Source organism: Toxotes jaculatrix, chromosome 19 (genome assembly GCF_017976425.1).
Source record: "Toxotes jaculatrix isolate fToxJac2 chromosome 19, fToxJac2.pri, whole genome shotgun sequence".
Lineage (NCBI taxonomy): Eukaryota > Metazoa > Chordata > Actinopteri > Toxotidae > Toxotes > Toxotes jaculatrix.
In genome coordinates this window covers 13232654-13260230 of record NC_054412.1, presented here as the reverse complement: position 1 = coordinate 13260230, position 27577 = coordinate 13232654, and the positions used below count along the sequence as shown (strand labels likewise).

At 43.2% G+C, this 27577-nt stretch overlaps 2 protein-coding genes across 7 annotated transcripts in view; one reads left to right on the top strand and one right to left on the bottom strand.

Moving 5' to 3' along the window:
• Window positions 1–861: 861 nt before the first annotated feature.
• Window positions 862–24129, top strand: chac1 (ChaC, cation transport regulator homolog 1 (E. coli)). 3 transcript variants are annotated; one of them, XR_005896479.1, is made up of 5 exons: window positions 862–1507; window positions 1645–1680; window positions 1819–2280; window positions 22848–22868; window positions 24108–24129. XR_005896479.1 is itself a non-coding variant. In XM_041064940.1 (3 exons), exons 1-3 carry the CDS (start codon window positions 1337–1339, stop codon window positions 2221–2223), a joined length of 612 nt encoding a protein of 203 aa, XP_040920874.1. In that variant the 5' UTR covers window positions 862–1336; the 3' UTR covers window positions 2224–3094. The 3 variants fall into 3 exon arrangements, 1 of the variants encoding a protein (XP_040920874.1); XR_005896478.1 differs by lacking the exon at window positions 24108–24129 and having other exon boundaries at window positions 22838–22868; XM_041064940.1 differs by lacking the exons at window positions 22848–22868; window positions 24108–24129 and having other exon boundaries at window positions 1819–3094.
• The window catches only part of ino80 (INO80 complex ATPase subunit), a 35690-nt gene continuing 13370 nt past the window's right edge, over window positions 5258–27577 (bottom strand). For 3 of the 4 annotated variants that reach the window (XM_041064935.1, XM_041064937.1, XM_041064936.1), the window contains exons 26-37: window positions 25978–26118; window positions 25486–25711; window positions 17511–17638; window positions 12790–12884; window positions 12240–12312; window positions 11525–11683; window positions 11305–11407; window positions 11090–11178; window positions 10183–10338; window positions 9655–9826; window positions 8062–8277; window positions 5258–6912 (exon numbers count right to left, since the gene is read on the bottom strand). In XM_041064935.1, coding sequence (XP_040920869.1) covers window positions 6704–6912; window positions 8062–8277; window positions 9655–9826; window positions 10183–10338; window positions 11090–11178; window positions 11305–11407; window positions 11525–11683; window positions 12240–12312; window positions 12790–12884; window positions 17511–17638; window positions 25486–25711; window positions 25978–26118 — 1767 coding nt within the window. In that variant the 3' untranslated portion in view covers window positions 5258–6703. Of the gene's footprint in view, window positions 6913–8056; window positions 8278–9654; window positions 9827–10182; window positions 10339–11089; window positions 11179–11304; window positions 11408–11524; window positions 11684–12239; window positions 12313–12789; window positions 12885–17510; window positions 17639–25485; window positions 25712–25977; window positions 26119–27577 lie in introns of those variants that run through there. The other variant, XM_041064938.1, reaches the window with a different exon arrangement.

Here is a 27577-nt window from a genome sequence, read left to right as displayed (position 1 = left end):
GACATGTCAGAGTGACCCTCCCTCCTTGCTGGATAAAAGTGGTAACAATTACTGAAACTGTAATATTATACTTATATATATATACAAGTATTTCTGAAGACAGAAATACCTACACACCTTTCTTTAACAATGCTCCATGCTCCTGAGGACTGGCATAAAGTGAGAAGAGGGATCCTCACTTGCCACTGACCTTTGACTCTCCATTGGGCCTTTGAGTTGTGGCACTATATTACAGTCCTCTCATGCTCTGGCTCATGTAAACATAAATGTAGCGAGCTAATTAACTCCCTCACATGTCAAGAGTGACCTGTATCACCCCTGTGTCAGATAATTTCACCCTATCAGACAGAAATACTTATTTGCGTTATGTTTAATTTCAATACAAATTTATATAGTTCCTTTATTTCTATCTTAGGTAGATAGACAGACAGATACATAGACTGAGAGATAGAAAGTATCACTCCTATTTAGGACTTGAGCAAATCTGATGCAATGTCTTGGTATGTTGCCTGGCTGCTGCTGTGGCCCTGAAACGCCGTGGGAAGTTGCATCAGCCAGATCAAGTCTGAACAAATGGAAATATATTCAGAGAATGACAACGCAGTTGACCAATCATAATTGGAATCGATTAGAGTGACAGTTTAGTGGCCAATCACTTTGAAAATTTGGTGCGCGTCTCAAGTCGCCTTTGAGCCAATAGTGTAACGAGTTTGAGTCAAGAACCCGCCTTATTCGGCGCACCAAAATTTGATTGGGTAAAATTATATCCAGGACAAGTCTTCCTTAAATATTATTGGTCGAAAGCGCTGGGATGGCGTCGCCCATCTGCCCTTCACGGTATAAAGACTTGAGCACTGCTTCGCCATATTATCGAGGAAACGGTTCGGTCCGCAGGAGCCCTTAGTTACGGGCAAGAATAAGGGGGAGGCGTTTGAAACATCACCATCAACAAATCAAACCTCGATCTTTTTATTCGTAAGTTTTAAATCCACGCTGTCACAGGCCAGCGAAGCAGCTGGCCCAAACGGTTTTTGAATTTTTTTCCCGTTATTGATCTGAAGGCCAAAGCGGCTGCCATGGATTTTTAAGGCATAATGCGGCACCTCTAATGCAATGGCGATGCATCGTGCAAGGCAAAATCAACTGCGAAATTCCATCTTCGCAACTGCTAAGCAGTTGGGCTCAAATACCGTCCGCGGTATACCTGCGAGCCAGCCGGTACCTCTGCTCCTGGACAGGAGGAAGCTAACGCTAGCAAGCTAGTCACCTTAGCTAGAAAGAGCGAGAGAAAGAAAAACATCGATTCATCTGAACGTCATCAACACTATCGATCAAAATGAAGCCTCAAGACATCATCGCCTCGAAGACCAGCCTGTGGATCTTCGGGTACGGGTCGCTGGTGTGGAAACCTGACTTTAAATACAAGAGGAGCAAGGTCGGTTACATTCAAGGCTACAAGAGACGTTTCTGGCACGGAGACAACTTCCATCGCGGGAACGACAAGTCGGTGAGATGCTTAATGTATTTGTTATTATTTTGACACATGGTGATTTGCTGTGCGGCTGTAGATTGTGAACTGCTTGCCTCAGACTGTTGATCAGGCGTTGTCCATGTCGTGACCCATTTCTCTTCCTTTCCCCGCAGCCCGGAAGAGTGGTGACGCTGATTGAGGATGATGACGTAAGTGGAAATATTTATTTCCTATTGGTTTACTGGTGATGCTGGAGAAACCACAGGGGGAGTTTCCAGGCTGAAGAAAATTCAGGGGAATTCAGCTGGAATGATTTTAATCAACATGTTTTCTTCTTGGTCTCACAGGCAAGCACTTGGGGTGTGGCGTTCGAGGTGACAGGCTCTCAAGTTGAGGAGTCCCTGAAGTACCTCAACGTGCGCGAGACGGTCTGTGGCGGCTATGCCACCAAGATGGTGGATTTCTTCCCCCAGGGGGAGAACCAGTCACCGGTTCAGGCACTGGTCTATATCGCCACCTCCGACAACCCCCTGTACCTGGGGCCGGCCAGCCCAGAGGAGATTGGCATCCAGATCGCCATGTGCAGTGGGAAGACAGGGCACAACCTGGAGTACCTGCTCCGGCTGGCCCAGTTCATGAGGAGCAGCTGCCCACATGTGGAAGACCATCACCTGTTCTCCATCGAGGCAGCAGCAGTGGCCATGGTGTCCTATCTGTTAAAATCCAGTGGCTCGTACCCTTTGTCTCATTAGCTTATAGTGGATATAGACACACACACACACACACACACACACACACACACACACACAAGATTGAGGCTTTTCATCTGTCACTCCAGTCCACCTGTGTTGTATGTTGTAAAATCTATCTCCACACTACCATGCACTGTACTTTAATCAACTGAAAGCTAAAAAGAAAAGGAAATAACATCATATGATATTAAGGGTTTGGGTTTTTTTGTTTTGTTTTTTTTTTCTTCTGAACCTTCCTGACCTCATGTTCACATTGTAATGTAACATGTCAAACCTGATACATGTTTGTACACCTACAAGAAGCATGATCACTGACTTGTTGACTGTAAAAGCATCTGTTTTAAAGGGAACACCAACTTTTTTTTATTTCTGTTATTATCATTTGCACAGTTCAGATTCCGTCCAGTGCATTCAGACGGGACAGCAATTCACTGTGGTAGTAGTCAAACCTGTTTGAAAGTCACCAAATTGCTGCTGTGTAGACCTGTTTTGGGAAAAGTTGTTGGTGGCATCTTTTTCCATCATGTAATAACAAGCCCCAATTAAAAACAATTTAAAAGAACTCATTTGTCACTGCTGTTTGAGCCTTACAGGAACTGTGAGCCATCTTCTTCAGAACATGAGCTAATAAACTTTAGTGCCGTCATCTTTTGCTGATTTGCACAAAAAAAAAAAAAACATTCCATATGACATGTGGTTCATAGCCTTGGAACACTTCCAAGTAAAACTTTTTACTACCTCCTTTCTTTTGTTTTTGTGGTGAGGAAAATGCTTCCAGTGGGATGTGTGTGCATCCATGTATGGAAAAGCCACACGGGCTGATGTGCAAAGTAATCTAGAAAGCATATAGCCTTGACCAGTGGTCCAGACCCCCTATAACAGGGGTTCTGTCAAAAAAAAAAAAAAAATCCTCCACATCAGTCTTAGAAGTTAAAGCTAAAAAAAAAACCTCTTTATTGAAACTGCTCAAGACCTTTCTACACAGGATGTTACTCAGCAGAATTATCCAGATAACTTAGTAAACCTGTTGTTTGGAGCATATTCCTGCTCTGGAGTACACACATATACAGACATACATTGGACACTCCCAAACACTGGCAGGAGCAACTTGTACCTTGGACGTGATTCAAGTCAGAGAGTCTATCTAGGTGCAGGGGCTTATATAACCGCTGGCCGGGAACAAGCCTAGACCTGGAAGTCCTGTGTTTACAGTCTGTTCCACGGTCATGTCAGAGTGCACCGGGAAGAACAAGCTGCTGAGGCCCTCATCGAGATGAAATCTAATTGGCCCTGTACCAAACCATGTGAACACATACAATCAGGAATTCAGGTGCACTTCAGAATATTGATTTCTCAGTCCAACACTGTATCTATTAAAGGGTCAGTTCCCTAAAATCTCTCACTCACACTCACACACACAAAAACAAAAATCCCTTATCCTTTGAGCCATTTAGATAACTTCAGTTTCAGGGGTCAGATTTTTCTGTCTCTGCCTCTGTGGTTTCTGATTCCATCCCAGTACAATTGAGGTGAATGGCATTTGGCTTTTACCACTCAAAGAGCTTAAAGTCTTCATTTGGAAAACTCAACGTCAGGGTCCCTTTCCAAAAACAACATCCCAATTGCCGAGGCCTCTCTGTGAACAGCTTTAACAGAGTCTATTTCTTCAATAGAGAGTAATTCCAATGAAAATTGTCCACAGCGAGATCTGTAGATCATCCAGAGGAACAGGGACATTATGTTTGGAAACGCTACAGCTGAAATTCTTTTTGTGTTTTTTGAATTCTGAGAGCACTACAAATTAAATTAGGACTGGAAATTACCCTTGGGTAAATAGAAAGATTTTACAAATGGGATTTTAGATCTGATTGTTTTCTGATTTGGAGAACTGTGTCCAGTGTTAAATGTGATTTGCCAAAGATTACGAAATTATGGTTTCAAAAAGCCACGGTTGATTCAATACCTCTGTGATAGTGTCAACAAAGCCGATTTTGAGCTTCACAGAGCCGTTATCTATGGCAGCCACTGACCCAGGAGGAACAGAAGAAAGTAATATGGCCTGACGAACTGTTTCTAACCGGTGTATTTCCATGACTAACTCCATGACTGCTCTGTATGGTTATGCAACAGCAAAAGAATATGAAACCTTGTTATAGTACTGGTCTCAGCAGCTTTAATATGTCAGGACTGAAATAAACTTCTAATTTGGTCTCCCACATCTACAAACCATTTTTGGTAATAGTTTTCATCAACTTTATCTGTCATCAACTTTATTTTTTTAAGAACTCATCCGATGATGGCTGAGGAACACCTTCCACCTGTTCAAGTTCCCATTGTTTGATTGTCATTGATTAAGGGAGCTTAATTTATTTACCCACTGCCTACACTTAAGTCCTGAGCAACAGTGACATGGGGGGGTTATTACAGTCTATAGATGAGAGTTTATTTATTGTGTGTGAGAGTTTGACAGACTTACGGCCAGGGTGATGAAACCGTCTCCGAATCTGGACGTCCTGCTGCGGATGCTGCAGAACCTTCTGCCTCTATGGTGGGGGTGGGTGGGGTCAGAGAAGATACGTTGGACTCTGGTTAGGCAGCGCATGTTCCCAGTGTCCCGGATGGAGGGGAGCCTCTGTCGTGACCACTCTCTGCAGAGACTTCTAGTCAGAGGCCTTGCAGGCTCAGAACCAGACGGAGATGCAGCTGGTCAGGAGACTCTCGATGGTGCCTCTGTAGAAGGTAATCAGGATGGGAAGGGGGAGGGAGACTCTCCTCATCCGGTGCGGGAAGTGCAGGCGCTGCTGTGCCTTTTTCACCAGGGAGGTGGTGTTGAGGGACCAGGTTAAGTTCTCAGTGATTTGCACCCGCAGCCTCTGAGTGTGGTAAGCCCCTCCAGGCTAATGGCAGCATCTGGGACCGATGAGTTTAGCCATATCTCGGTGAAAATGAGGACAACGCATATTTGAGTGAGCAGTGCAAGTATAATGAACACAATAAATACAGGAATATCATGAAAAACTAAGCAGAAAGACTGATTTAGCACTCTTTTTATTTTCAGTTGGCTCCTCCTGTTAGTAAAATGGCAGATGCATTTCTTCATATGTACACGTGACCTATAAAAATAGACAGGCAAATGAGGGAAAAGCCAGAGGAAAGGTCGCTCTCATCAATATGTACATCAATATAGAACATCATATTTTAATCACACTATTAACACAAAAACAAAACTATAATATAACGGATGTAGTGCTCAACGTAGGACACTGATGCAAACCTTTTTTTTCTAAAACATCAATGACATCAAAGAGAACCACAGACTCCTCATCACAAAAAACGATTTCTGAAAAATGAAAAATGGCTTCAGTATAATTTACACAGTTTTACAGGTGAGTATCCCAATTGCAATTATCATGAATTGCCCCATTTTCAACATAGCTCAAATAACTTAAATATTAGACAACCAAATAATCTGAGAGAATTAATAAATTTACTGTTAGCAGCACTGCCGTATCAACCAGTACCCCTCATTTTGGAAAATCATTTTCACATCATCCATTCATTCATTTTCCCATTGGGCAAAAAATATATTATTGATTTTCATTTCCATCTGTACTGGAATACATTTTATGGACAATTGTTTTTTTTCAAAATGTTAAGACCTGCCATGTTGGTTTGGGTACTTGCATCTTTTCTTATAAAAATAAGAGCTTTAGTAGAAAAGCTGTTTGGTAAAGTGAGGGTTGGTGAGGTGTGGATTCACATTAAGCTCTGTGAAATGCAGAATAATCCACCAGTTTGCTGAGCATATCTACAGAACAATTAAATAAACTAACGTATATGTATGAGAATCAATAACACCAAAAGAAAAAAGAAAGAAAAAAAAATGGAAGACGTGGCTCAGTGCATTTGACAGAAACTCTTTTGTCTCACTATGCTGGCAAACACAAGGATTTCAAAGCCCTTTAAGCTACACGTTCGTCCGCATCTTTATCGTAACATCACTGCTCGGTAGCAAATCAAAAGAGATTCCTGTCAAGAATAGAAAAGTACAGTTTGTCTTCTCAAAAAAAGCACTTGGAAATTCTCCTGTCATGATGCAAACAAAAAATACTCAAGGCAGATTTTGTCCACACACCTGGACACATTAAAATAAAACTGACACAAGACATGTGGAGGCTGGTATGGATTGTACCTTCAAATGACTGTGTAAGCAGGTGTATCTGTGTGTGTGTGTGTGTGTGTGCATGAAGAGGGTCCTTTTAGGTGCTGAGCCAGCTGTTGCAGCATGGTCCTCCAAGAAGTGAGCCTCAGTTACTATAAATACTGTACTCTCTATTTATTAGTTTAAGCGTAGGGTGCCTAGGGGGATCACAGTGAGAGAAGGTCTGTTATCTGTGTGCGTGTGTGTCCTATAGTGAGTCAGTTGTGAAAGGTGTGTGTTTGAGTGCACATTCCTGGGTGTACAGTGTCTATGAATGCATCATCGAGCCCCAGGACCACCAGGGCCCTTGCCCTTCCTGACTGCACTGTGGCTGCTGTGGTGGTGGCTGTGGGCCACCTGTTTGTGGGGACTCGGGGTGGAGGTGCCTCCTTTGGCCTGGGGAGACGAGCTTCTGCTGGGGTTGAAGGCTGGGCTGGTACCAGACCGGCCCAGGGAAGGCTGCAGGGGACTGGACGCAGAGAGGCTTGCTGGAAGGAGGAAAAGACACGGGCATGGTTGCTCTCGTGAAAGAAACTCGACTATTCCTCCTGAACTTTCACATTAAAAGTCTTGCAGCTTTCAGCTTTATAAGTAGGCTTTTAATGTGAAAAACATTAGGGAGCGTTGAGTCTTGTTGACCATAGCTTAACGCTGGTCAGAAGTACAGCAAAGAAGAAATGACTAGCAAGAAAACACTGTTTCTGCTAACTGGAATTAAATAATAATTAATTTAAATAATTAAGTATTGAATTAATCCAGGGGCAATGTCCATAATACTAACGTTTCCAGGTGAACTGCTGTAGTGGGCTATAGGTACAGGCTACAGATTATTATCATTAACTGTTTATTTTTTATAGGGTGTTCACAGAGCTGTTTTACCACCATCCATAATTTGTGAAACATTTCCAGCTGTGTTTTGTGCAATGCATCATGGGAAAATAGGGTCAACCCACAGCACAGACAGCAGCTAAGACTTTTTAGTATGCATACTGACTTTTTTGAGTGGACTTAATTTTGTCATGTTTCCTGCGTGAACACACTACATATTCAAAATCTGCTTAGGATTAGTGTGCCGTATGGAAGAGGGACACAGCTTATCATCTATATCACTGCCGGGGAGACTTCTACATGTGGCCATTTACTTCTTATAATCTTAATTATCTTCTTATCGTCTTACAGTAATAATGAAAGTTTTCAGCATTCCAATACAACATTTGAAGATCTTAGTTTAAAAACATCTCAATGCAGCCATTAGCCAAAATGACAAAATTACTCAACGAGAAGTTTTGAGAATGATGTTTGGGCCAGGTCAGCAGAAAACAGGCACACACAGCGCTATGTAGCTGACAGAAACACTGCCCTTTCTCTTCAATTGTAACAAGAAACACTGGCCTTTCTCTTCTTGTAACAATTGTTTTTAGTGAAACAACATTAGTTTAGCTTGCTTTTGGTTACAGATACAGGCAAACAAAATATCAACCTGATGTCAATAGCCAATCAGAAATGTTTGACTAAGAAATGTATAGAAACATATAAATAAAAGGACAGAGAACAACATAAAAGTTATTTTTCTGAAGATGTGGACTGCAAATGTGCACGCATAAATTTGCCTGAGAGCATTTACAATATTCGCTAACCTTTAGAAACACTGTAGCCATAAGCAGCATAAGCTGCAGCTGATGCAGCTGCCGCACCGGCCATCGCTCCCGCCATAGCTGCCGCGCTGCCAGCTGTTGACTTGCGCCCACGTCCCTTTCCTCCTGACTTGGGCCCACCTCCTGATCCTTTAGGCCGTCCCCGACTCCGCCCCGACCTTCCTCTGCCGGGACTGATCGTGTCTGAGGCTGAAACACCTGAAGACAGAACACATGAAAGGAGAAATGCCAATCCCTTATTTTAACTGATATGCCTTTTTAAATAAATCCACTGGTACTGTCTTGCGAATTCTTTGAGTACATTTTGACTTGCTTATTGAGTTATTATTGAGTTCATTTTAACAGTTTACAGACAGACCAGACAGAATACCCAGCACTGAAAGAGACATGTACTGTCTGGCTTGGCCTTAACCCAATCCTTCAAAGATACTGTGGTAATTTTACTGTAATAAAGAAGAATTATTACACATTAAACATTAATCATCATTACCATAAGTACAGGCTCAAGCAAAAATAAGAATCATGCTCTCATTTTCCATAATGTTTGCAGAATTAGAGCCAGTGTCTGCCCCATTGGTAATGTGCCTAATCCTCCAGTACCCTCTCCCCTTTCTCTGACTCCTTACATCTCTCTGCTGGTCTGCATTTTTTTTTTTTTTTTTGCATGTTTCACTCCAAACGCTGTGGTATAAAACCCCTCTATGGAAGGAGATGAGCCTATCCTATCACTAACACACAGGCACAGATGAAAACCCTTCACAAATCCCTCGGTCTTACCCTCCCTTCAGAGCCCTTAATCTCACTCTTCCTCCCTTTCTAACTTATTTGTTCAAGTTCACCAATTCCTCGCTCATTCTAACCTTCATGCTGTTTTCCAAACCTTTCATTATAATGTCTTCTCCATGCGTCGCTCCCACTGGTCCTGGTTAGCAGGGGCCATCAATAATCTTACTGGCAGGAGCCTCTTACCATGGCACCAAAAATCACAAATGGGCTTAAATGAAGCAGCATGTATTTAGGAAGGATTACCTTATTGCAATGCATCCAAAGTACAGATATAGAGGCAAACAACTATACATTCACAGTCTATCTGGATCCTGCAGTACAGAACATACTGAAACCTTGCAGCCAAGCCAAAATAACCCTCATAAATCTAAATAATCAGCTGAATAATACTGTAAAAAAAATGAGGTAACGGACTACTTGTCTCTATGGACACAAGCCTATTAAAACACAGGTCCTGATAGTGAAAAGAACATAATAAGCCATGACCTTAACACTAATTTGCTTTTCCAACACAATAATACAGTCTCATAGATAACACAGAGGTTATGTTTTATTTGGCAGGTGTGGAGTTTTTAGAATGAGGGGCAGCTGAAGAGATTAAATGTACAAAGATTGTCTTTATGTAGGAAACTATCAAATATGTACATTTTGACAGTGTGTGAGTCATTCTACCTGTGATGGAGTATAAAAAGAATGTACTTTATTACATTCCGTGTTGCAAGTACACAGTGTACTGATCCACTCACGCTGTAGTCAAACACAAAGGTCAAAGGTCATTTGTTCTCTTACCATTCATGTTGTCAGAAACTGACCCAGACACAGAGGCGGGGGAGTTTGTGGCACGAGACTGCGGTGCAGAGGACACTGGATCATCCACGATGACCAGCATGTCACTGCTGCTCTCGTCCGCATCGGCGTCCGGCGGCAACGATCCAGGCTGGAGCTCGCTGCTCAGGGAGATCTGGCCGTGCACAGGAGCACACACAGACATACACACAGGCTGGGAGTCAGCACCACATGGGAACAAGGGAAATCGGGCCGGTAGAGTAAAGGGGAAGAATACAGGAACAGTCCAAGGAACAAAGAGGAGATGGAAGGAAGGAGAAGGAAAGATGGAATACACAGGATAAAGAAAGTAAGAAATGACAAGAGGGAAAGACGGAAGAAAAACAGACAGCAAGATTGATAGAAGAGGAGAATGAAAGAAAGAAGCAACACATAGAAGGAGAAGACTATTTCCCTTCTCCTCCACTTTCTTCACTTTGATAAAACCACTTCATCCTCAGTTGCTTCTGCTTTTCCATCAGACTCCCTCACCTCACTGAAGGGACTGGGCATGGCTGAGTCCATCTCCACGCTGATAAAGGAGTCATCTCCATCTGCAGAGAGGTTGGAGTTGTCAGCTGAGGGTGCATGGGAAATGACCAGGTTCACCTCCTTTTTCCTCTTGTTCTCTGACTCCTCGTTCTTCTTCTGCAGGTTAAAAGGGAGCAGGAGAGAAAGTGAAGGCACAGGTTTGGTTTAATGCTTATTTACACTCATTCCATTTCCTCGTCGGAGCTAAAGCTCATAATCCTTTAGTCCTCTCTTTGAGACCTAAGGATGGCTATATCGAGTGTTCATTTGCTTGGCCTGTCCGTCTGTCCAACACTAGAGCAAGAAAACTCAGTGACTATGCAGCAGATTGCCATGTAATCTGGTACGGATATAGTCCCCAGAGGATGGTTTCTAATGATTTCGGTGACCCCCCTGACCTCACATCTAGCACTACTTTGGCCCATGACAAGGTCTCTCAAATGAATACTTGGATTTCTATGAAATTTGCTGTGAATAACTGTGGTCCCCAGAGAATAAATCTTAGTGTTTTGGGTGAACCCCCTCACCTTTCATCTGGCCTCATCATTAGGCCAAACTCAACACTTAAACACAAGTAACATTAAAATCTATGCAAGTTTGAGTTAAAGCAGTTAGTATTTAAATGAAGTAACAATTTTTGGTATCAGTACTGGGATGGTGAAGTCGATGTGTTGCTTTTAAAAAATATTTCCTCTTCAGTGTCTCCTTTCCTTTCTTCATTACGTCATTCCTTCCCTTCTCACCTTGTTACTTCCCAAACTAGTTTTTTCCTTTTTTATTCTGCACATTTTTCCACATGCTCTGTTTCAGAATACAACTGCAAACAGAGGTGACTGCAGAGGTTTCAGGTGATCGTGTTGAACAGTACCTTCTCAGCGTACTTCTCCCTCTTCCTCTTGCGCTCCTTCACCTTGCTGCTCTCCTCCTGCTGCCGCTTCTCCTCCTGTCTCTGCCGCACTACAAGAAAAGACATGATGCATTCTTTTATTTTCCTCCTTCCTTGGTAAGGGTGAGCTTTTGTGCAAAGTAAATAAACAAATAAATCACAGCAAAAATGTGTGCGTGCATGCCTCAAACACTCACATTTCTTCTCCAGCTCATCATCATCCAATAGTAGGCTGACAACCTCTTTGGGTTTGAGTGTGTCTGGTTTGAAGTTGCCTCCAGAGATCACCACCCTTTGGATCTTATTACACAAGAACACACCATTGATTAATTCATATTTGTGTTATGATGACCACCTTGGCAACACTGTCACTTGTGTTATTTATTTATTGACCAAATAAGTGCTTGTGTTTCAGACCTCGCTCTTCTCCTTGGCCCGTTGCAGGATCCTCTCTTCGATGCTGCCCTGACAGATGAGGCGATAGACGGTGACCTGCTTCGTTTGACCCAGCCTGTGAGCCCTGTCCATGGCCTGTTGGTCCACTGTGGGGTTCCAGTCACTGTCATAGAAGATAACCTGGGAAAAAATTGTGCAACCAAAGACATCAAAGTCTAGCTTGGTCAAGTTTCAGTTTTTCCTTTTACAATCCTTTACCACAAGTTGATTCCTGTGATGATGTGAAGTAGACACAGCCTTCTCTGTAATTTCTGAGACTAATTACAGCAGCGGTTATCTCATGTGAACTGCCCTTTAATATGACAGATGTCCTGTGTTAACAATCACTTCTAACTCATTGTCAGGCAAGCTAATCCCACTTGAACAGGGCTGTAGGAACACAAAGGGAGATTATGCTGAGAGATGTTGATAAGCACAGCGATCCTCACTGATGTATACATGTTCACCCCCCCCTCAGTCCACACACATCTACACTATATCATCGTCATGTTAGTAATAATGACATACTGGTCATCCCAAAGTCTCTCTTTCCTGACCCCATTATTAAAAGGCAAACACAATGCGGGGAATGTAGAGTGCTTTCGATTTTGTTTATATATTTAGGAAATATTAATACTGTTTAAGCCATGATACAGAGTCAGTGAAGTGTTTTTCCTTGAGTGTGTCGGTGACTCACAGTGTCAGCAGCAGTCAGGTTAATGCCGAGCCCTCCGGCCCTCGTACTCAGCAGAAACACAAAGATATCCGTCCTGTGAGAGGTGGAGGTGGGGGGGGCAAAGAGGGAGGGAGAGGAAGAGGTGCACAAAATCCAAAGATATCATTTACAGCGGCAAAACTGGGCATAACAGCCTTTTAAAACTTTCAGAGGAGAAGTGGCATGGGAAATGAAATATGCGCTTGATACCAGCAGTACGGCCCCGCACAATAAAGCTGTTTCAATAAACCACAAACTCTCTCACCTCCACCCCCTTCAAAAAGAGCAACACCAGAGAGTAACACCAGCACCTCAGAGCTGCACACTAATGTAAACCAGAGCATGCGGACTCAATAGGAAATCCAAGCACACACACACACACATACAGGCACACACATATTTGGACGTACACATGTAAGATTAAACTGTCCGCTGATTGCTGCAATATACAAAAAGGCAGATTTACGGTGGTGCTTGGTTTCATGCACACACACGTACACACACACTGCAGATTGTATCAGCCTTTACCCACCGACTCTGAAAGTCAGCCACCATGTCTCTGCGTTCAGAAATCTTGGAAGACCCATCAAGGCGCATGTAGGTGTGCTTACGATAAACCATGTACTCCTAGAAAGAAAGGAGAAAATTATTAGGAAAACTGATGAGACGGTTCTGTGGTCTTGTGCTTTCTATTTTGTCTGGTACCATAACAAAGTTGTCATATATAATCAGTGTGACTATTTTCTGACTATTTGAGTTCTCAAACTGTCTTAATAAAAAAAAATGGATTTGGCTCAACAGACGATTCATAAACAAAGTTTTTGAATTCATAGATTTGTACTACAGAAACTTCTTGAATCACCTCTACCACTGATTTTGAAACCAACACACCATCCAAACTTTTTTTAAGCCTCTGCTCAGAGAACAGTCACCAGAAAGTATACACTGAATTTCATAAGCTTCATAAGGAAGTCTGTCTCTGAGGAGCAGATAAACCCTTCAGGTCCACTTGTTAAGTTCCAAAGGTCAAAGAATATGAATTTGTAATGTAAGAATTTCTGCCTGACAGCAACTTTGTGTCCAAAACATCAAAATCCCACATTTCTTATGCATATTTGTTGGAGTTGAAACCTCAATCCGAGCCCAGAGAGACACTGAGAAATGCAGAAATGGATATTCTATCCCCCTAAAGTCTGCTAAGCTGTTCTGTGTGTGTGTGTGTGTGTGTGTATTTGTGTGTGGGTGTTAGGTCTAATGGGAGGGGTTCTTAAGTGCGGGGGTCAGGAACAACAGCAGTGATGAGGTGACACGTTGATCCCTCTTTAAGCACTGCCTTAACCTCCGACCCCCTGCCTGAAACATGTCAGTGCCCCAAACCAATGAACCGGCCATGATTACTGGCACAAGTCACAACGCACCTCACACAATTATTACCGATGATATCGATGATTTGACACTATGTTTTCAGTGACCTCCCCAAACCCCTGTCGTGACACCCAGGGCCTCAGTCCCAGCAGGGCCTGCCCTCCTGTGTGCATGTGTCTGGCTCTGTTCCCAACAGCCCCATCTGTTCTGAGTGAACACTACATTAGGGAACATTAGCCCCAGTGCTCGCCAAAATGCTGCTAACCTTGTTGAATTGGGTTTTGATATCTTGCCAGCAGGGTGTTGCAAATACTGCCGCTCTTTCCGAAAGCCTTACTCAGCCATTCCTAATCTACATCAAAGTCATCAAAATCAAAGTTTTAGAAAGAGATCACCCAAGATCTGCTCTGTATCATGTTTTAAAGCTTGTCAAAGCCTGCATCAGTGTTGTGTGCTATGCGCTTCACAAGCTGAAATCTATCCCTCAACAGCTGGCAATTTTCTCTCATATTTTGTTTGAGTTAGAGTTACACAGAAGTGACACCACTATACTTCTGCAGTTTGTCAAGGGTTTTGTAATGTGTTCCACTGCAAATGTGTGTGTGTGTGTATATATATATAAAAAGATATGGCAGAACAGAGATTTGTTTAAAAACATGATGAAACGTCCTCTTTGCTGTCCAATAGTTGTTTCCGCTCAAATTGCATTTATACTTGAAGTCTCTGGAGTTGGCACTTGGAAGTGCATAAAAACCATCTCTTAGAACAAACAGCACGAGGCAGTCTGGTTGGTCTCAACTTCCCAAACAATAATGTGTCCCCAAAAACTCTCAGAAGAGCAGGCTCACAGTGTGTATTTATTGCAGTTCTTAGGTTGAGAACACACACCTGACAAATGCAATAAATACTACTGAAAGAAAAGAACATGAAGTAGTGGCACTATAAATACATTTGGTGAACAGCATAGATTGCCAGTGCTGTAACAGAAGTCTTCATTACAGCAGAGTTGGAATTCACACCCAAACGTCATAACTGCTTCCAGTGCCATAAATACACACAGTACCAACATATTCAACCAGCCAAATCTTAGACTTAACTAAGGGCAGGTCAAGTTGCATTGTGGGCAATGTAGGTGCCAGATTTTAACAAGGAAGAAGAATGTGTGGGATGCAAGAGATAGTATCTGTAGTTCTGCTGCATTGATTTTGATCCTTTTTATTTTAAACTGTCCATCATGAGTCTCACAGGAGTACAATGCTAAAGCAACTTACAGTAGCTTCTGGGTGAGTCACATCTACTGGTATCCTGCAGTGTTCACCAAGTTAAATTTAAGGGTTTTTAAAATACCAAATAGAAATTTAGTACTTATTCAATACCTGTTTCACCGTTACACTCGTAAAAGTATGAAAGTATGAAGGAAGTAGAGATAATATGGCCTTGTGCAGTTTATTATAACACATTTTCTGTGCTTCCCAGCAGTACATAGCCTGACAAGAATTTCTAATGAGATAATTAATTAAATCAATTTGACCAGGATGAGGATAAGCAGCAGAATGGATGGGTGGATTAACCAATTACAAATAATTAATTCTTTTGAGAGCTGACACGATTAGTTAATTCATTTATTAGTCCATTGAAACAAAATCTGCAACTGTTTTGATGATCAATTAATTGTTTCAGCCACATTTCAAGCAATGATGTCAAGTATTTGCACTTTTTTTTTTGGTCATATTATAGTAAATAGAGTTTTGGTCGGATACACACAGGAGATGATATTTGTGCCTTTAATGAAATAAACCTTTTTTAAGAAACTGAACGGAGTGCTTTTTAAGACTTTCCAGGAACTGCAGATACATTGATCAAAGAACACTGTCACAGTTCAGATTATTGCACAAAGGTGGACTGTGATTGAAGCTTGGAAAAAGCTGCACAACTATCTGCCATACAGAGCCTCAAAGCTGACAGCCACAATACAGCCATGACATAAAGATTAATGACCCATGGTCCCTATAACATGGCTCTTAACTTCTTGTCACATTTTACACATTTTCTATTGTATTTACAGCCACACATGGCAGAAATATAGATAATAAAACAAGTCAGAATGCATCATAAAACAATCAAAACTGAATCCATGCTTTATATTGCATATAGGTCACTGCATCCCACTTTATGTTTGTTAATTATGAAAAAGAGGAAGGGACAGATCATTCTAAACAGAGATGTAATATAAGCTGCAGACTTGAAGTACAGCAAAATGCCACCTAAACAGTCACAGACACATAACTCAAGCAGGAGGGCAGTGACTTGGCGGCCCTGCTCTACACTCGACTGCTGCCAGAGAAAGCCAGCACTGTTATTTTGCCTCAGGCCACCCGGATCTTCACGATCCATCACCCGACGACGTCATGTCACCAGAAGAACCCGGCAACCGACCGGCGACGAAAACAATGACGCTAATGACAGAGATTAGCATCAGCCTCTCTTTCACTCTTTCTCTTAGTCACAGTCTCATGTTCAGGAAATCAACTCCATCTGCAGAATTTTTATCCCCCGACCGATGAGAAAGATAATATGGTCGAGGAAAACCGAAGCCAGATTGGTTGAATACAGTACATGATTTCATTCGTGGGTGTCTTTAAGCCATTAGCAGAGGAGTTGCTGTCACAGAGCCCATTACTGCATGAGGTCACACAAAGCACTGTAGTATTGAACCATTAGAACAGGAAATCATAGCTTGGAGGGACGACTAAAGGTGGAACAGCCAGTCAGAAGAACATTAACACTGAAAGGGTGGCCTGCTTTATCTAAGCCATCTCGAGCATTCTCACCACTGCTGTTTTCCTTTGGCCTTAAAACACAAGTCATTCTCCCTGTTTTCCAGACACACAGGAAGACAGTCCTTAACCACCTGGGCTGGGTCCATCTGCCATCAAAAGATTTGGCTGTGGAAACACAGCACTGCACTGTGTGAATGAGGAAGGAATTCCCAATGACATCATGCCAGAGGCTTTTGGCTCCATAGTGATGTTTGCAACAAATATGGAGGCAACAATAGAGCACTGAACCCGTGGCTGACGGCCGAGTTGCTTTGCTATTGTTCTCCTACGGAGAGAGAGCAGTGACGCATATTTTACACCTTGATCCTTATTTGAATTTCAGCCCTGATAATCACTGACCTTGAATCCGATTAGAGCTAGCCAAGAAGCTTAAACACAGAGAAAGTGTCAGTCAGAGTATGGTGTAGTGTTACCTTCAACGTGACCCTAACTGACTCTGTGCCCATCCAAGCAGACTACAGCACTTATCCTGTGTAGATAGAAGTAATATGGGTCCCTAAAAATCAAAACAAGCGTTTTCAATTCTTGCTTTTAGTTGAATCTTTCTTTATTTGCTCCATCTTTCTACTCCTCATCTACCTTTGTCTCCAGTTTCCTGCATCGTTTGGTTCTCCCCTCCCCCCCCCCCCCCTCCCCTCTCCTCACAGCCATCCCTCCCATCTGGCTGCCTCCCCTGCAGATGAGACCCCGCTAATTAGCCCTGACCTGTTAATTAGCCGTCTAATGAGTGCACTAACGAGGGACAGGCAGGCTGATTAAAGAAGCTCAATACCTCCCCAGTCAAAGCGGACCAGTTAAACAACTTGCTCTGAACAACACGGATGTATGCAAATGACACATTAAAGGTGTGTTTTCTGAGAGAAGGATTAGGAACGTTTTTATTAGAATTCTTGGTGGTTGGCAGATGTATATGTGCATACGTGTGGACCACATTTGACTTTTCCTCCACAGCTCTGAAGACTTCAATTATGGCAAAATTAAAACAAAATGAACTAGATTAAACACAATACTAACAGACTATGAAGTTTGTGTGTGTGTGTGTGTGTACCTCGAGCAGGTCTATCATGCGAGTCATTTGGGAGTAGATGAGAACTCTGTGTCCATGTGCCTTTAGACGACTCAACAGGATATCCAGTGTGTGGAGCTTGCCACTCTCTGTGATCAGACTCTCCTTATCTGAAAGAGAAAGAAGCAAGGAAGTGTAAGTTCTGAACAACCTGGATAGTAAGAGACTGGTACTTCAACTTTACACTCATTTTACACAGTCCAGCACACAATTTGAATTTGTTTTGTTAGTGGTCGTGTTCAAATATGTAAACAAAGTCAACAGGGATTTTTTCTCGTGTAAAGAAATCAATGATCATTTTTTTTCCTTAGGGTGCGCTTCAACATACTATAATGTAATACATCTGCTTAGTGGCAGAATACAGAAGAGCAGCCCACTCCATTCAGAGGTTATTAACTCTTTCCTAATCAATACAAGTCTTCAATAAGACTCTGTATTCTTTGGGATAAAGACCAGCCCTGGGATTGATCCTCCTAAACCTATCCCTGATCTGGTGACTGTTTAAATAAAGCATGTGCCCTTATTGACTGAACTGCTGATGAGAGCAGAGACAGTGGGAGAGAAATGAAAGAGAAAGAGAGGGAACAAGACAGAAAGAGAAACTGTGAGAAAAAGCGATTTACATTTAACACAATGGCACAAAAGATGAACAGTGGCAGTGGGTCTCGGTCACGTTATTACCAACACCACGTCAGGTGTTTTGCAGCACATGGGCAGCAATCTGACCCTGGGTCCACTGTTGAAGCGGTTCCCTCCATGTCCAGCTGATGAGGAATTAACGTCATCTGGCACAATGGCAGAATGAGAAAAGGGCCGGGGCGGCCATCGACCCAGTGACAGGCACACTATGGTGTTTGACCAAGGGGTCGTGACCCAGAGTGGGGAGAACCTAAGGCCAGGTCCAGGGTCAGGTGACAGGGTCGGGCCAGGGTTACAAGAGAGTCCCTAGGGGAGAGTCAGGCTTGGCTGCTTTGCGCTCGAGTTGGACACTTGTTCCCAAGCCCCCTTTTGTACAGTGAAAAACTGGACTTATAAATATTTCCAAGTCTCATTTCCTTGCTTTGTCAATGTAATGTAACCAACCGCATTAAAATCACATTCCAGCCAGATAATTTAAACTGAGGCTGTAATAATGCCCATAAGACAATGTCCTACCTCTATATCTGTAAAACACTGATATAAAAGTGACAGTCAAAGGTGCTAAAGTGCGATCCACGATCCAGCAAAACCCACTGGAACCCACTGGAACCCTCTTGACTTTAAACCAGTAGCATTTTATGCTGATGAGTACTCTGGCTGAACTCTGACCTGTGACCTTTTAGCATAGCCCCCCAAAAAAGGTCAGGCCCTGCAGAGGTGTTAAAGAGGAACTAATAGAACAGATGAACAAGGGAAACACTCTGGGGAGGTATTGGAGACCTCACCTACAGGTCACTGTGAAGTGGTGTCAGTTGTGTGGAATACACAGACCTAGAGCTCATGAGAAAGTGTTGACAGGATGAGTTTGGAATCAAAGTTATATTTATGTCTTCCACTGGTTTTCCACCAGACAGCTGGTGTGCTGTGGGCAAAGTATAAATGCTTTTCATTATTGTTCTCATTCCTCCAAAGAAGAAAGAAAGATGGAGAAATGGGGAGAGAAAAAGGGAAGAGGGACAAAGAAGGATAATAAAAGATAATGATAATACACTAATGGCAAGAGACAATAAACTAAAGATACAACTTGAGCCTAGATTTATTGGACCGTACACGGTTGTTATACACTGATGTGGCTCAGCTTGGTGCTTACCAAGAGACCAGTGTACCCCAGCCCTGAGATACAAAAACACTGTATCCCACCATCAAAGGCCTATAATTGTCCTCGGCGTCAACAAAGTGGATGGATTGAAAAGTAAAAGGAGGAAAGCGTGATACATACAGAGGACTGCACATATGCAGAAGAGGAAAAAGGTCCAGACAGAGAGAGGGACAGACGGGAAGTGAAGGGGGTCTGTGGTGGCTCCGGCTACAGCGAGGCGATATTAGCGTGGTGGCGGCGGCGGTGATGTTGTGGTTTAGATCAGACGGGGCCTCCTCACCGCAGGTGCCAGTCTAACCAGGGCCGCTGCTCAGTCAAGGGCACCAACCAGCGCTGCGGGCCACACTGCCAACCACCCAGATGCAAACCACTGCTTGGCAAAGATGCAAATACTCATATAAGGCAATACTGCTCAACCCCTGACACCAAATCTGTTTCTGTTTAGCAGATTATATTTAAGCCTCCAGACTCCAATGTCATGTTGGAAGATGGGTTAAAGCCCCTATCTGAGGATTTCTATGGCCTAACAGGACTAAATGTTGTATGTATTTAATTTAATTCTTGAAGGGCATAAACTGAAAGTCTGAAAATCCCATATTAAGCAGTTGAAAACTATTATTTTTGTATGAAGAGACATGTCAGTCAGGGTAATCACTTAGCTTATGTCACATTATGAAGGAGAGCTGCTCTTCCTCTTAAGAAAACCACCTTCTGATGTTTGACTACACTGCTGATGTTTCCAGCGTTTTGATCTTTGCATACTGGCTGAGGGCAACATCTGATAACCAACCTATTTGAATCTTGATAGCATTCAACCTACAAGGAAACAATCAGCATATTAAAAAATATGCTAAATAATCAAAGGAAGGCAGGGAAACAGATGTCCAACAGAAATGGTGAGATTTTTTGAAAAAAAAAAAAAAAATCCAGTCCCTGCAACTATCCAAACTCCCTAAAGCCCAGCGATGTGGCTTACAGAGAGAGGTGGCTGAGTTCAAAACATTTAGTGCTGCATACAGAAAATCCCCATTTCTAAAAATCTCTGCCATACCCTATAAAGCGAAGCCAAGAAAACGAATAATAGTGATTTGGGAGGGCTTTGGTGGTCTGTCTCATTCCAACATAACACTTATGGCTTACATTATAAGCTACATGTGGCTGCAGTGAAATGCATGACCAATGGTCATAAATGTGAGCAAACTGGATGTAGTAACCATACATGTAACATGAATTATGGGAGGCTTAGAGGGAATAAAATGGACATGTCTATACATCTAACTCGTGTGACGCTTTAAATGAATTGGCCTTGTCAGAATTTGCTCGCATGGAAACGGCATCATTATGTAACTGAAGGGAAAACAAAAAGAGCCTCAATTCATCTCACACAAAACCCAAACAGCAGGACATTTTTGGATGACATACTTCTTTGCGAATACATGGGAGACAAAATGAAAAAAAAATCTGGATGAAAATACACTCAAATGGACACAAAACAACTTCATCATGGGCTGACAAGAACAAGGACTGTGTTGAGACCACACCCCAAAAAACACAAGCAAATCCCATGTGGTGTCACACCACTCTGCTGTCGCTATGGATACACATATCAAGCTTCACCACCTGCCCTGCCGTACCCCCCCCCCCCCAATCCAATCCAGTCAAACAGTGGTATTCAGCCAGCCAGCCCTTCCCCATCTCCTCCTATCCTTACCTCCTGCTGGCAGATTAGGCTACACTCCCCTGTCTCTCCTCTCCCTCCCTTTCTACCACATCCACTGCACCCTCCAGCTCCCTCTCCATCCTTCCCTCCTTTACCAATACATCCTCTCCCTCCTGCTCCCCCTTATACACCCTCTCTCCCTTCCCCTACTGTCTGTCCCCCGACAGTGTAATCCAATCCCTGTAGGGCCAGAGCCAGGGGCCTGACACGGTCCTGACCCAATTAGAGGCCTGCTGCCAGCTAATTAACCCCGGCCCAGCCCTGGTGCCTGGCGCCTGATACTCCCAAACCAACTACGGCGCTAATTTCATTAATACGCCACTACAATCTTCTGCCCTGTCCTGTCCCCCTTCCCCTCTGCTGCTGCTGCCAAAGCCAAGAGCGGAGCCGCCCTCAACAGGGGAGGGAAACAGGCCAGATGCGATCGAAAAAGAGGAGATGTACAGAAGAGAGACTGCAGAGTGAAAAAAAAACATCAAGAGCTGATGAAGGAAGATGGATGGATGGTTATGTGAGAAAGAGAGACAGATGGGGGGCCACAGAACAGGTCGAATCAACGATCGAACCAAGCGTCGGCCCCTCACTGTATAATGATACATTACACTGCAATCAATAAGTCAATGGGCAACACTTGTTCAGCACTGCTGATGATGGAAATATTAGCCTGACACTACTTTGCTGCTTCTGCATGTATTGACAAAAACCAGACTTAAACTTAATTTTCTCGCAGCAGCAGCATCAGGATAGCTAAGAGCCAGATGCCAGCAGGAGGTTTTGGAAGACAGAAGTGAAGTGAGTGACAGAAAACAGGAGCTTTTAGCTCCTTGTTAGGGCTTTGTGAAGTTTTACAGATGCCACACCAAAATCTGTCTGCATCTAGAACACAGTATCTCCACTCTGGAGCTCTGGAGAGGAGCCAAATGACAAACACGCATTCCAGAAAGCCCCAAAAATGTGTCTGCGTGACTACATGCAACAGAAAATGAATGATGGAGTGCGTTTATGTGTGTATATATGGAGCCTGTTTGCACATACATCACTGTCTTCCCTCAAACATGCAAGAGCAGCACTTCCCTTGGTTCTCTAGGAGTCGTTAAGCAGGGGAAGAGACAGACAGTCTGATGCGCACTCAGGGTATAGCGGGGGAACCTCACCACACCACAGCGGCCCACTGTGAACTCTGTCATTAAGATAGATTACTGCTAGTTACCCTTGGCCAGCACTGACTCAACACACACCACAGATGAAAGCTAGCTGGCTAAGAGACAGAGTGAGTTAGATACTGCTTGGCTTCCAAGTTCAAAGATCTCATCATAGGGGTATAATGTGGCTAATGTCTCCCCCTTCAGTCTACTTAGGGATTCTGAGTTTCTTAAGTATCAGTGAGACCTATTTTTCCTTCTTGTGGACACATTAGTAGCCATAAATTGGACCAAGAATTCAAAACGTCTGTGTCCATTTACAAACTTGGCTGGATGTTTTGTTTTGTTTTTTCTCCGCATGCCAAAAAGAAAAAACTGCATTCCACAGACAGTTACCGGTGCCAGTTTAATGCAGATTGAGAGGGGCAAGTCAGACGGTGATGTGGTGAGGCTGGCTGTCTGTGTTGTTTTGTGCCTGTCTATCAGAGGGCCGGGGAAGCTTCCTGCCATTTTGCTGGAGAGCAGAGTTTCTTTGAAGGGACAGGAAGGTGGAACTGCATTTCCCACAGCCTGATGTGGGCTGCTGGGCCAGACCTGACCGGTCTCTCTCTCTCGCTCTCTCTCTCACAGTCAGATTGATACACATGCGCACACACACTCACACACACACACACACACACAACACGCATTCAAATAAGCTGCACAAGACATACATAAGTACAAAGTTCTTTACCATCTCCTTCACACACACTCACTCTCCACAATGGTGACAGTCAATCCCCAACTCACTGTAAAGCTAGAAAAAGAGTCAAGAGGCTGTGCTATAGTGAGAAAGCCGTCATTTTGGGGAACAACTGCTTCTAATTATTGTAAGCGACACAGGGGCCACACAGACAGCAAGGATAGGTTATTTCTGTGACACAGGAATGTTCTGCAAATAATCCTACAGCACGCAAGTTCAAAAATATTTCCTTTCAAACTGATTTTTAACCTGACGCATAACAACCGTTCCCCCTTTGACTATAAAGTGACCCAACTGAAGCTTTATGTGAAGTTTCCGGAGAATGAAAGAGAGTTGACCGCAGAACTGCAGCAATTTAGCAAAACAAACGGGACCGGAACGTCTCTGTAATTACAGTCAAAACCTCTTCTCTTGTCGCGTCCTGGTGGCTCAGACTGGGTGATTGCATGGGTACAGTTCTTGGCTGACAGAACTCTGTGTGCATCTTGCTTTCTCTGTCATCACCACTGGTGGGCTCTCAAATATCACTATTATTAACAGAGATAATTCAACCTTTTTTGAATGAACAGTGGCTTTCCCTTAGTGAAATTCTACCATCACAATAAGATCAAAAATAAAAAAAATCTGAGGCCCAAGACGTTGCTCCCTCAATTGTTTTTTCCTCCTGTAAGGCCTGATTCCTATTAAGTCCTCTGATTAGATTCCTCTGTCGATATCAGTGGGCAGCCATACTCACGCCATGGCGCTCAAAACAAACAGTTATTCAGCTCTGCCATTTGTTCTAAAGGTGTGGGGCTGGGAGTGTGGAGGAGAGGGAGGGTGGGAAACTTCAGCTGGGCTACTGTACATATCTGGGCCTTGATGTGGCAACAATGTGTTCAGCGGAGGACGGGTGCCGGAGTGTTGGGTCACTTCCTTCCTACCGAGGCTGAGAAAGAAGTGGGAGACCAGACGGACTGCAAGGCTGAGGCCAGATACTGATTTCAGATCAGTGCGCAGTTGTGTCTCTTAGTGGGAGAGACGGAGGTGAAACTTGTCCTCGGTCTGTGTGTGAGGAAAGGCAACGCTCCTGAGCGTGGGAGAGTGTGTGAGGGGAGAGGTGAGAGACACCTCAAGCCCCGTGTGAGCGCGGCACAGTTCCCTGAATGGACTCTATGGTACACAGACACACACATGTACACACACACACACACACACACAGACGGACCATCTATTAGTGTTACCTAACTGAGCACTTGAACAATGACCAGTAGCTAAACTTCCTCGCTTTGTCTGCCTCCGTGTAACTTCACAAGAGCTTTCAGACTGTTCTCACACAGACACACAAATACTTGTTTTGTTTCTCACTTTTACACACAAACACTCTCAGAAGTACATGTATACACAGATAGGCAGAGGGAAAAAAATCAAGTATTACAATATTGCAATCTAAGATTTAAAGGATTTTATATCAAGTTTAGGGATTTAACTATTTTAGTACAAGAGGTAATAACAAAATGTATTAACATAATCAAGTAACAGTGTCCCTTAAAGTACTAAAATCCACAATATTTGTGTACTGAAGGCTTATGAAACAAATAGAAAAGGACACACATGTCCATTTTCTGTGCTGGGAACCTGTGTTACCACACAAAACAAAAAGAGAGCCGTCATCATAATCCATGACAGAGACAGTTTATCAGAGGTAGAAAGGCTGAACAGGTCAGTGAGAAGGGAAGTGTTGTCTGTAAAACTGTAATGGCCTTTTTCACCCTGGACATCCATCAGTCATCTGAATCCTGGCAGCGAATCAGCTCCCACTCTGCTCCAGCTGACCCTTAACTCAACAAGCCAAGCTCTTCTGATAAAGCGCTTGTAAACACACATGTACACCCACGTACACAGGCGCATACACAATCATGCATTCACACCTTAATGGAAATCACTGGTGTGTGTTTATGCAAGTGAACTTCTGCAGAAGTTTTTTATCTCAGCAGTTCCATTAGACTGTAAAGGCTTTGGCTGCCTGGCAGACAGACAGACAGAGACAGAGGAGGGTGATGTGCTCGGCTCTGCTCTGCTCTGCTGACCCTGCGTCGGCCTCTGTGGATTCTCCCACGGGCCCTTACTTCTCCTTTCACCCCAAAACTGGATATCAACCATTTGATAAAACTGTTAGTAAAACCAGACAAATGAACAGATGAATTTAGAGCAAACTTGTTGACAGCATCATCTGTATTTTCGAACTATGGTCCAGTGAGTTTTAGTGAGCATTACTATCTTTTCCCACGGCAACACAGACAGCTGCTGTGGACTAACATTCACAGCATGTGGTATTTACTAATGGACTTAGTATTTTATTGGCTGCCCTGATTATTGTTTACTAGTAGATGCTCATTTAATTTTTACCCTTTACCCACATTGCTTCAGGGTAGAAACTGTGTGCTCCAGCAAAGCTGAACACCTGACTTATGAAGATGCAACAACAGGAAGTCCGTTCAAAATATAGTAACAAAACACTGAGAGAAAAATAGGGAAATCTCACACACACACACATGCACACACACAATTCTTACCGGGTATCTGAATGAAGGACCATCCATGGCGAGGGTAGAGGCCCATCACACCCCCAGGGGACTGCGGGTGGAAGGCATTGGACCTCACACTCCAGTCTGACGCAAGTTCAGGGGAACCATAGAGGAAACACTGTTTGAAGATTGTGCCCCCTCCACTGCGTGTCACCCACCACTCGTACTCAGCACTGCGGTCGTCACAATAAAGCTCCATGGGAACTGCTGTCACCTAGGAAACCAGAAAGAAAGATAGTGTTTAAAACAAAAGATAATATTGTGTAGAGCAGAGAGAAGGAGGATGTTAGGATAACATGCTACAAGTATGTTGACATGGGAAGGGTTTTATTTGAGGGTTTTAAGTAACAACATTAGGATACATAATTTGTTATTCCAAAACCTTCCTTTCATTTTGAATGTAACACTTGACCTACTGATGCACACACACTCTCATGTTGCATCCTGTGCACTCTCTCACACACACACACACACACATACCCTGGGCGTGGCAGCGAGCAGAAATTTTGGTGGCAGTGTGGGCTGGTAGGGTCGCAGCGTGGAAGTGGCAGAATTTCTGCTGTGGATTTTCACGTCTGTGTGTCCCACGATGCCGGGCCTCAAGGCTGTGAACACCAGATCCTGAAACACACACAAAAAATATCAACATTACCATCCTGTTTCATAATGCCAATTCATTCATGCCAAAACTGCCCAATACAGTGATTACATCGGAGTGGGGAAATGTTTTTAAATTATAGTAATTTCAGAAACATCGCAAGTGATGTTAAACCTCCTGCTGAACCGACTCCTGCTTTGATTTGTGGCAAAGTGGGCAGATAAAAGAAAACACCATCCTCTAATTATAGGAAACGTAAGAGAATGAAAGAGAATAACCAGCAAAAGTGACAAGTGCTGCAAAACAGAGGTAAACAAACTGAAGCACACAAAGGTTACCGAGTGCAGCACTTGGTTTTTATAACCAACATAATATTTAACTTTCACTGGATATATGCCTGGAGTGTTATGTAAAAGTTCAGCTAAATGCTTAAAATATTATGTAAAATGTATGATTATGCAGCTTATATGATTTTAGTTGTAATGTGACAGGATAAACTGGATGACTGATCATGTAATCTTACATGTTGGAAAGACATGGTCTAACTCAAGAACATACATTCTGAGCAAAGGTTAATGCTAAAGAGGTAATGACGAATAGGCGGAATAAGTATTGAATAAGTGCTGAATAAATGAATAAGTGTTATGCAGTGGTAGGTGTTAAAAGAATGTCTACAGGTTATATGCATGTTACTGTGTGTGCTGTGTTATACAACAACACTGGTGGAAACACAGTGCCACCTAATGGTAGAAATTTTAAAATGACATCCGCTTCACCACTGTTTAGCAAGTACTCCTTTCTGTGCCAAAACAAACAAATGGTAAAACAACAAATTCCAATGCACTTACTTGTTTCTAAAGCCAATGCCCACTGGAAATTACTGGGATTTTACTGGGACATGATACTGGGAGCAGTGAAAATTTCAACCTCTTTGGAAAAACAATGAGTCAATTGTTCTCATCTGCATCAGATGAGACATCAGATTTAGAAACTATGTTGCCATTGCAAAAGTGGGATCAATGCAGCTTAATGTTTGTGTGGTGGGAACTAAAGAGGCAGTAAAGTGCAGCCATGTGCTGCTGGTTTAAGATGTAGGATGGAGAGATGGCAAGAAACATACTGAATGACATGTTATCATAGGTATATATTACAACTGTAAAAAAAGAAAAAGTTCTGATTTCCCAACATGATACTGGGATGGACAGAGGAAGAGAGTGATACAGGGGGAAACAGAGCCCATTTGAAGCAGTGCCCCACTGACACACGGGTAAAACTCAGGGCATGGTGAGAAGCTTTCCGAGTTGCCTGGTTCTCTCAGTTCCTCAGCAAGAACGGCAGGAAAGCTGAAAGCAATACTGACCACACTGTCAAGTACCCAGCCAGAGAGAGATGAGCCAAGCAGAGAGAAGAGGCTCTGCATGCCAGCTACACACAGCTTCAAAAGAAACATGAGGAGTTAAAAGAAGTTGGTGGAAACTGTGG

Coding starts and splice junctions, on each gene's coding strand:
- chac1 (XM_041064940.1), top strand. CDS start 1,337: ATGAAGCCTCAAGACATCATCGCCTCGAAGACCAGCCTGTGGATCTTC. Junction 1,508..1,644: donor ATCGCGGGAACGACAAGTCG/GTGAGATGCTTA, acceptor CTTTCCCCGCAG/CCCGGAAGAGTGGTGACGCT. Junction 1,681..1,818: donor CGCTGATTGAGGATGATGAC/GTAAGTGGAAAT, acceptor TTGGTCTCACAG/GCAAGCACTTGGGGTGTGGC.